At 30.5% G+C, this 9,339-nt stretch overlaps 1 protein-coding gene and 1 non-coding gene across 2 annotated transcripts; both read right to left on the bottom strand.

The window, feature by feature from the left end:
* Window positions 1–5,562: 5,562 nt before the first annotated feature.
* Window positions 5,563–7,026, bottom strand: LOC104608568 (transmembrane emp24 domain-containing protein p24delta3-like). Its single transcript, XM_010274601.2, has 4 exons — window positions 6,606–7,026; window positions 6,299–6,508; window positions 6,124–6,200; window positions 5,563–6,011 (listed from the first exon to the last, which is right to left on the bottom strand). The coding sequence occupies exons 1-4, from the start codon at window positions 6,810–6,812 to the stop codon at window positions 5,864–5,866; spliced, it is 642 nt and encodes a 213-aa protein (XP_010272903.2). The 5' UTR covers window positions 6,813–7,026; the 3' UTR covers window positions 5,563–5,863.
* A 1,698-nt stretch (window positions 7,027–8,724) lies between these two features.
* On the bottom strand, window positions 8,725–8,806 carry TRNAS-GCU (transfer RNA serine (anticodon GCU)). Its single transcript has one exon. It is a non-coding gene; the product is annotated as a tRNA-Ser (tRNA).
* Window positions 8,807–9,339: the final 533 nt, after the last annotated feature.

Raw genomic sequence — 9,339 nt, 5'->3', positions numbered from 1 at the left:
ACTTATTTTTTAATGACACCACTATAATTTTTAAATTTAATTTTTTAAGTTTAAATCTTTTGAACCAACCAACCAAATTGACCAAATTGAACATTGACCCAAACCAATATAACCAAGTTGGCTGGTCTTCACTAATGATTGGTTGGTTTCGGGTGACCAACTCCTCAACTAGGTCAATTTTGTTAGCTAAACAATGTACAATTGAATCGAACCAACCCGTGAACACTCCTAATTTTAGCTAAACTAATAGTTTAATCTCTAATAAATAACAATAGTTTAATCGCCAATAATTATTGAAGATTTTCTATTAAATAACTAAATAAATATAGATTTATAAATGACTATTGAAAATATATTTATCACAAAAATTCAAAAAATAATTACTGAAAATACAATAAATATAAAATTTAGTATATATAAATATATAATAAATATAGATTAAGATTTAAAAATTATTATCAATAAATATATTTTTCTGAAAGTTATTTTCTATAATTCTTAATTAATGTAGAAATTATTATTATATTATTAATACCTATTAAAAACATTTTTTTGAAAGTTATTACCTACTTTTTTTTATTTGAAAACTTCAATATCTCTAAATTATTTTATCTATTTTTCATTATTTCATTGATAATTAAAAGTTTTAAATTATTTATATTTGATATTCTTATTTTCAAATATTATTAAATCTATTATTTTCTTTATTTAATCTATTTTATTTTTTTTAATAATAATGAAAAAATTATTTAGTAATTAACTTTTTAATATTTAAAATATTTAATATTATTTATTGAAAATATTATTTACCTATTTAATTAATATCATTATTTATTTATTTCAATATCACTTAGTTATTGAATTTCATAATCCATAAAATCATAATTGATACTATTATTACATAATTTCATTATTAATTTTGTAAAATATAAATTATTATTAATTCAAATATTATGAAATCTATTATAATTGTTTTCTACTTTTAATAAAATTTTTAAGTCTATTACATAATTTTGTTATTTTAACAATTTAAAATTTAGTTATGTTAAATATTTAAATAAAATGTAAAATATTTAAAATTTTTCATCATCTAGTTTTTATATGTTTTAAAGTTGTTACATGATATTAAATATTTTGTTATTTAATATTTCACTATTTTTATATTTTGTTATTTATAATATTTAGTTATTTAAATTTTTAAATAATATTTTTTAATTTTATTATTTGAATAATATTTAAGTTGAACAATTGATAAAATTATAATTTATATTGTTAATACATAATTTTGTTATGAATTTCATAAAAGTAATAAAAATTATTAATAATATGAATATTATTAAATCTATGATAATTTTTGGGTTTTTTATAAATATTTTAAAGTTATTACATAATTTCATGATAATATTTAAATAATTCTTAAACTTTTTAATTCAAACTTTTTCTTTTGATAGATATAGATGAAAAGTGGGGTAGGATAAATTGGAATTAGAAATAATTTAGGAGATAATTTGGAATTATAGATAATTTAGGAGAAAGTGGGGGATAGTGGTGCCACTTGGCTAGATTAGATTATATTTTTGTAGAGAAAGATTTTAGAAATAGTTTTGGGAAGGGATATCCAAAGGGATAAACATAAAGGAAAGAGGGATGGGCTAGGCATGCTGAGATGTCAAAATGAGAGAGCAATGAAGGTTAAAATGAAGAGGATAAATAGAAATTAGAGATAATTTAGGGGAGAAACTTCATACTAAATTAGAGATAACTTAGGAGAAAGTGGGGGATAGTGGTACCACTTGGCTAGACCTTAGAAAAGCAAATCCCTCCTTTACCTATTGGATGTTAGAGAGGGGATTATTTAGGTAGGGGAAGTAGTTTAGGAGAAATTTTAGAAGAGATTATTTAAGTTATTTGGAATGTGTGTGGGGGGGAGAGAGAGAGACTCTAAAAGATTTTTATGGGAAAATGAGAGTATCTCATTGGTTGTTCCAAAAATGACATGGAAAATCAAAAAATGAGAAAAAATGAGAAAATTCCTAGATTTCCTTCTTTTAATATATACTAGTGGGAACTCGTGCACCCAACCCAACTCAACCAAAGATTTTGCATAGGTTGGGCTTGAGTTTTCAAACTTCAAGCTGGACTTAGGCCAAAAAACTGACGTCTAACCTAAATATAGGTTGAGCTTGGGTTGAGGGCACAGGTAGCCCAAGCTTGATTTGATCAATTTGAGCCCGTCCAACATTTTGTGATATACATATCTACATATTATCAAATATATTCTACCTAAAATTGGGCCGCAAAGCTCAACACATCCAATCTTAAACCCAACCCAAGATGTTAGGTTAAAGCTTAGGTTAAGGCTAAGTTGGTAAGAGAAATATTATTGGTAATTTTCAATAATTACTAATAATTTACTAATATATAACAAATATAGAAATAATTACTAGTAATTTACTAAAAAATTAGATTTATATTTATTGGAATTAGTTTTCCACAAAAAATAAATTACTAAAACTTTTAATTATTATCTGATAATATCTTTAAATATTAATAGATTGTCAAAAATTACTGAAAATGTAAAAGATAAATTTATATTTATTGAAATAAAATTTTCAATGAAAAATTACCAACAATTTTTAATTAATAATTTTTTATTAATTAATTATCAATTTCAATAATTAATTTTCAAAAATTTCTGAAATTAAATTTCCAAAATCAGTAATTTTCAGCATGTAATTTTTAGTAATTAAATTTTCCATTTTACCAAAATTATGAAAAAGTATAGTTTAGGTGTTGATATTTACTGAATAGTATTTGATAATATCAATAATTATTGAAAATATCAAAATATTTCACAAATCAATTTAACTATTTTTTTTTGTTTTTAGTTGGTTTATTGGACATGTAATATAGATTAAGAGTTGTTTTAGGAGGAATTTTAGGTGGGAGAGGAAAAGATTTCCTAAGTTAATGAGTTTTCTTCCTAAAATAAAGTTAATGAGTTTTCTTCCTAATTTAATTGGGCAAAAAGAAGGAGAGATTGCCATGATTGGTGGCAACTCCATAGACTTCTAGAGGGGATCTTGCACCCCCTCTAGAATGGCTTGGTTTGGGTAGCCAAGCAAGGAGTTAAGGGCTGCTGACGTGGCAAGCTCTACTTTAGTACAATTAATAAGAAACATTATTTATGCCTAAAACAAATTTTATCCAACAATAATTAATAGAAAATAAATAATTAACATCTAAGAATAAAACATAAATTAATAAAAATTTATTAGTCCATTTAAAAATAAAAATAGTAAATTATAATTAAAAAATTAGTAATTCATAAATAAAAATAAAATCCAATAAAACTCCAATTAGAAATTAATATTAATGAAAACTAAAATTTCAATTAAAAACAATAAGAATAATATTAAAAGTAGAAATAATATATATATAACAAAAATAGTAAAACTTTATTTTTTATAAAATTATTAAAAATAAAAATAAAATACATTTATCTTTACTTTAAAACTCAAATTAATAAAAGGAAATAGAAAATAATAAACCTAATATTTTGAAGCCCTTTCATTTTAAACAGATTTCCATGATAAATGATGTTTAGTGCGGGCTCCGCACCAGTTATAAAATACATGGGATCGACAGCCATTCAACTTCTCAGTGCGGGTTCCATGTATTTTATTACTGGCATGGGGGTATTATCATTGGTTCCACAGCCTGCTACACACAGCTAAAAGCCTTCAGCTCATCCAATTTTGCTTTTTAAGTGGCTGGTTACTGAAATTTAGAATCAACCTATATTCGGTTATTTTTCTGTTTTTTCTTAAGATAAAAGGGTCAGAGGGGCGTTAAAAGAGCTGGAACTTGTAAGTCTTTGATTATATCTACCAAAAGAATTGGATTAGCTGAAGATGATGTTCTGATAAAAGAAAGGGAATGGGGTGAGAATTGCAGTGGACATTCCAAATGCAATCTTATGGAAGAGGAAGATAAACTGGATGAAAGAGGAAGATAAAAATTCCAGACTTTTTCATGTTTCATTCTAGCTAGCTAAATAGAAAGAAAAATAAGTTGAAGAGGGTAAAGTTGGAGAATGGGCATTGGATTGATCAATATGAGCATATTATAACTGTAGTAGTTTCTTTCTTTCTTTCTTTTCTTTTCTTTTTTTTTTTTTTTTTTTTTTTTTGAGAAGGTTCTCTCTCTATATATATAGAAGATCTTAATGGTGACGGATAGATTGGGAGGTAATTAGGTAAAGGAGGTGATGTTTAAACTTAACCGGGGTGGTTCTGTTGGTCTTGATGGTTTTATTAGTTTTTCTTTTTTAGTTAATGTTGGGAAATTATATAGAAGGAAGTTGTTAAAGAGGGGTGATAATGGGCCGGGCGGAGCTTTTCACCTGTGATATGGGTTATATCTTGGGGACGGCCCAGGCCTGGGTTCCAGGATGGACTTATAACTTTTATTATAAATACATTAAATATATATTACTTCATAATATATGCATGTAATATGTGTAAAAAATTATTTTATACATTATATAATAGAATATGCTATATAACATATGAATTGTACATGACATATTATAATATTTATATTTAAAACATACGATATAACATATAAATATTAATATATTAATATATGGAGGCTCGGACGGGCTTGATGAAGTACTGAGCCTAGGTTCAGCCTGGAAATTTGCAGGCTTGAACACAAAATCCAGGCCTTAGTCTTGAATTTCCGGACCTGGCTGGGCTGGGATGAAAATGATCACCCGTAATCGTTGATGTTGTAACTTCTTTCTTTCCTACATTTTATGACATGAAAATCATTTTGAATATATATTTTCTGAGGAGCAAGAATTTTACATCCCAAGATGGCTTCTCCTCCACCAAGACAATGTTTGGGGTCAATGAAAAAAAGAAAATGGTTTGAAAATTATTTTTTTAACAATTTAAAATTCATTATCAAATTTCGTTAATCTTGATCTTTTTTACATTCCATTTAAAAATAATAAAAATTAATGAGAATATATTATTTTTAAAAATAATTTGGTAATTTTAGGATCCATTAAAATTTCATTTAAAAACTACTCACTGGATTTTGTACAAAGAATAGCGTCATGGGCCATGCAATGAACATGGCCCACTGTTGTGCCATGTCGCGCCGGATTGTGGAACCTCGAAATCAAAGCCCAGCATGGCCTAGGGGGTGTGAGTCGGGCTGCAACATGACCCGATTGCTATAGTAACCGAGCCATGCTTGACACAGCTTATATCATACTAAGCTGTGCTGGTCCGCAAATGACACGGTCCACTTAAGCATTTAGTTCATAGCAACATTTTCTCATTTTTCTCATTCCTCTCATTTCTATTCATTCATATCCATTCTACAATAATAAGAGTAATGAATGAGAGTTGAACCAAACATGGTTTGAAATTAGCAGATTTATATTAGAGCCGTTAAAACATATACAATGTAGATGTGTAGTGGAATGTACAGTCCTGGAGGTTAAAAAAATTAAGAATAATTCAACATATTAATTCGTTGATGCTTTAACAGAAAGAAATTATACAAAATATGTCATAAAAAGGAATAATATGTATACATGTTTTGGTAGATGTCAAGTTTGTAGAACTGAAAAAAGATAATAATGTACATGTATTATATATACACCAATGTACATGTATTATATATATACCAATGTACATGTATTATATATACACCAATGTACATGTATTATATATACACCAATGTACATGTATTATATATATACCAATGGACCAGAAGCTTTGCCCTATATAGGTTAGAAAAAAGCTGTTGTAGGTTCAGCATCTGGAGACTAGCCAACCCATCATGTCTACATAATAATCCTCTTCTTTTGGAAGTAGCGTTTCAAATACCAAAGCTGCAAAACTGAAACCACTACGCAGATCCCCACGGACATGATACTGAACATTTCTACTCTGTCATTGGTTTTCTCACTTACCATCCTCATTTCCGCTTCCCTTTTGATGAACAACCAATAATAAATTAATCAAATCTTATTCTACCTGCAGACTAACAGAATGACAACCAAATCTGGATTCATTGAACCATAATAGAACAAACACTACGTACCTGCTTTTGAGATGGAGCATCTTTTCATGAATGGACTCCACTATTGCTTCGTGTTTCTTCAGCTCTAGCTCAACACCCTATATGACACGGGATGTATATATATATAAATGCATCAATCGAAGCACTAGCTGAGCGAAGGAGGTAAAGAGAAAGGAAGAAATATATATATGCAGACCTTGAGCTTTTCTTTTCTTGCAACAGAATCCCAGTCCCTTGCAGCAATTCCGATCTTCCAATCAAGGTTAATGCTTGCTCCACCCTCTTCATGATAGTTAGACAACCAAAAACAAACCAAGTACTTCCCAACAGCGGTTGTTCTGAATTCAAACCGGCCTTCAGTTGCATTTTCATCTTTATAGATGATTTGTCCATATGGAGATGTCACCTGAAAAGAGTGTACTTAGCTTCTTATCAATCATCAATCATTCATATTCCAATAGAAATCATCAATGCATCAGGGAATTTGGGGTAGAAAATTTTACCTTGGCATTGATGTCGGGGAGATCGTGGGATTGGTTGTTGCCGATGACATTGTAATTGATCGAGACGTCGATGTTCGTTTGGATTACTTCTGAAACGCACCTAGTTGTTGAACGACGAAGATTCAACCAAACTGCTTCCCCCAAAGGTAGATGAAGACCCACCAAACATACAATAAGAAACAATGCCAGAACGCGGAGCGCCATCATCGTTTCCTGTAGAAAACTTACACCAACGAAGAGAACCTTCTATCTATCGCTTTCGCTTGCCCGCTCTTGTGGGTCAATAGAGATGGAGCAAGCGAAAGCGTCGAAAATTCAAAGCAGCAGGGACAGGGACCAGAAACCAGAACCCAGATCACTATCTCTCAATTATGTCTGGTCTGGGTTGCTTATTCATCACTGAGAACATGAATTTATAGAAGGGTTCTCCATTTTGGGGAATCCGGATCAGCTGGAATACCACTATTAAAATGGCAACTGGTACTCCAATCATACCAAGGCGTATAAATCAGGAGGGTTCTCCATTTTGAGTCTCTTGGTGAAATTTCCCTAAGATGATAATGGAGTTAAACAAGCTAGTATTTTTAGTTAACAAAACCCTTTTCCCTTCCTTTGGATTTGGAGCTCTCCACCAGAAATAATAAAATAATTATTTTTTCATATTATCCGTTGGTGCTCTATTTTATTTATTTTACTTTGTTAATGATTAAATGTTATAATTTTTTGCAAATATTACTTAATTATTTAAAATATTTAATATTGTCAAATAATATAAGGTTGGGTTGGTATTTGGTTGATACTCAACATGACCCAACCCACCAAGTTGCATCCTAATAACAATGTGACATTTGTAATTAGCATGGTGTTTGGAAGTATGGGCGCTTTTTGGGATCAATTTTCAAGAAAAAATGTCCATGCTTTTAAGACCCGTTTTTCACAAAAAAACGCTTCTGCCATGTAGGTAGTGAGCAACAATACTATGCTGTTTGATAAGGTGATTTTCATCACTGCTTTTCATGTATGTGCTGACAGGTAAGCACCACATAGGATACACATCAGTCAACCGTTGGGGGAAACAGTTCACCGAATTTGGCATTTCATGCGTCAATGGGGTCCTGATTTTCGAGGCATGCCTGATTTTTTAATAATCAGCTGAACCAAACAATATGGGCGTTTGTTGAAACGCCTATATTGATCCAACGTGGCATCGTTTTTTGAAAAACAGCCACGGTTCCAAACATCCCCTAGATTAAACCAAATTAACTAAGTACAACCTTTGCATTCATTATTTTTGGGTTTTTTAATTATTTTTAGATAAAAAAAATTAATATTGAAACCAATTAAAGGAGCTCCAGGAGATGGGATAACCCCATTGCGGTTAACTTTGACTGTTGGGGCCCAACAGCATAGGCTGTTGAGACAGTTTCTGTGGTGGGTACGTTCTGGGCAGTCACCTATTCATGCCCATGCTTTGGTTTTTAGTTAAAATAAATTAATATATAAATACTAATTTACCCATTCTCATGGTAACATGGCATTTACAGAAATTCTCTCAACAATATAGACTGTTGGCCCCCAACAGCTAAAGTTTTTCCACCCCTATTATGTAGCCTAATGAACCAAAATTTGCACTCATTGGCAGTTCAAATCAAGGTTTTAAAAATCGGATCAAATGCGAAGCTGTTTTGGCCACTAGTTCCCAAGTCAAACAGTCCAATCATCTTGTTCAAATGGACGGTTCATTCTGATTTAAAAAAATAAAAAATAAAAAATAAATAAAATAAAAAACAGTCAAAACTGTTATTTGGATCAATAAACCAACCACCGGATCAGTGGGTCACTGACCAAGTCAACGATTTTTGGCCAGGAATGGTTAGAGAGAGATAGAACCAATTGCCATTCCCGAATCAACTGTCCGGTCCGATTTTCAAAACCATGATTCAAATGGTTCAACCACCTGCGTCAACAAAGATTTGAAAACATAGTCCTGACAATTTACATATTTCATCATTTGAATTGTTCACTCTTTACTGGTCCGATTCACATTCTCCTCTGGTATTTTAATTAACGGTTTGTCGGTTTGATTGTATTTTTTTCTTTGACTAGAAAAGAAAAAGAACGTCGCCTGAGAGATTCGAACTCTCGCGGGGAAACCCCATGTACTTAGCAGGCACACGCCTTAACCACTCGGCCAAAGCGACGATTGACAATAAGATTCAATTCAAGTATTCAACAGCCAAATTGAGGAGTGATCCAACTCTCAAACTATTGATTTGTACATTAGCTATTTATAGTTTATTAAATTTTAAAAGACGCCCACCATTGGACCAAATAATAGGTGGAAAGAGGTGTATGCGTTCTCAATTTTTAGGGTCAGTTTGTTTTGCATTTAAAATTGGAATCAAAATTGGAATAATCTATTTTTATAATTTATATGATTCAGATAGAAATGGGAATGAGAATTGGAATTAACATAAAAGGGATTTCATCCCCAAGGGAAGAGCAGAGAATGGCCATTCTCTCAAATGGGAGAACTGGAATAGTCCAACCAAATGAAAATTGAAATCAATAGGAATGGGAATGGAATTTCAATTCCGTCCAACCAAACAGTTGGAATCAAAATAACCCATTCCAATTTCAATTCCTGACCACTATTCTTGTGACCCAAAGAGTTGATTCATTCAAAGGTATTTTGTTCGATACAAAATCCCATCTTCGGAAATTTTGGCATTTA

Source organism: Nelumbo nucifera, chromosome 5, assembly GCF_055504915.1.
Source record: "Nelumbo nucifera cultivar China Antique chromosome 5, China Antique-T2T, whole genome shotgun sequence".
NCBI classification, from domain to species: domain Eukaryota; kingdom Viridiplantae; phylum Streptophyta; class Magnoliopsida; order Proteales; family Nelumbonaceae; genus Nelumbo; species Nelumbo nucifera.
Note: the sequence above shows the minus strand (reverse complement) of the source record. Positions and strands in the feature narration are given on the sequence as shown.

Excerpts from the sequence above, each read along its gene's own strand:
- LOC104608568 (XM_010274601.2), bottom strand. The coding sequence starts at position 6,812 with ATGATGGCGCTCCGCGTTCTGGCATTGTTTCTTATTGTATGTTTGGTG. Across the intron at positions 6,509-6,605 it reads TCCCCGACATCAATGCCAAG|GTGACATCTCCATATGGACA; the intron begins GTAAAATTTTCT and ends CACTCTTTTCAG. Across the intron at positions 6,012-6,123 it reads ATGCTCCATCTCAAAAGCAG|GGAAGCGGAAATGAGGATGG; the intron begins GTACGTAGTGTT and ends GTTCATCAAAAG.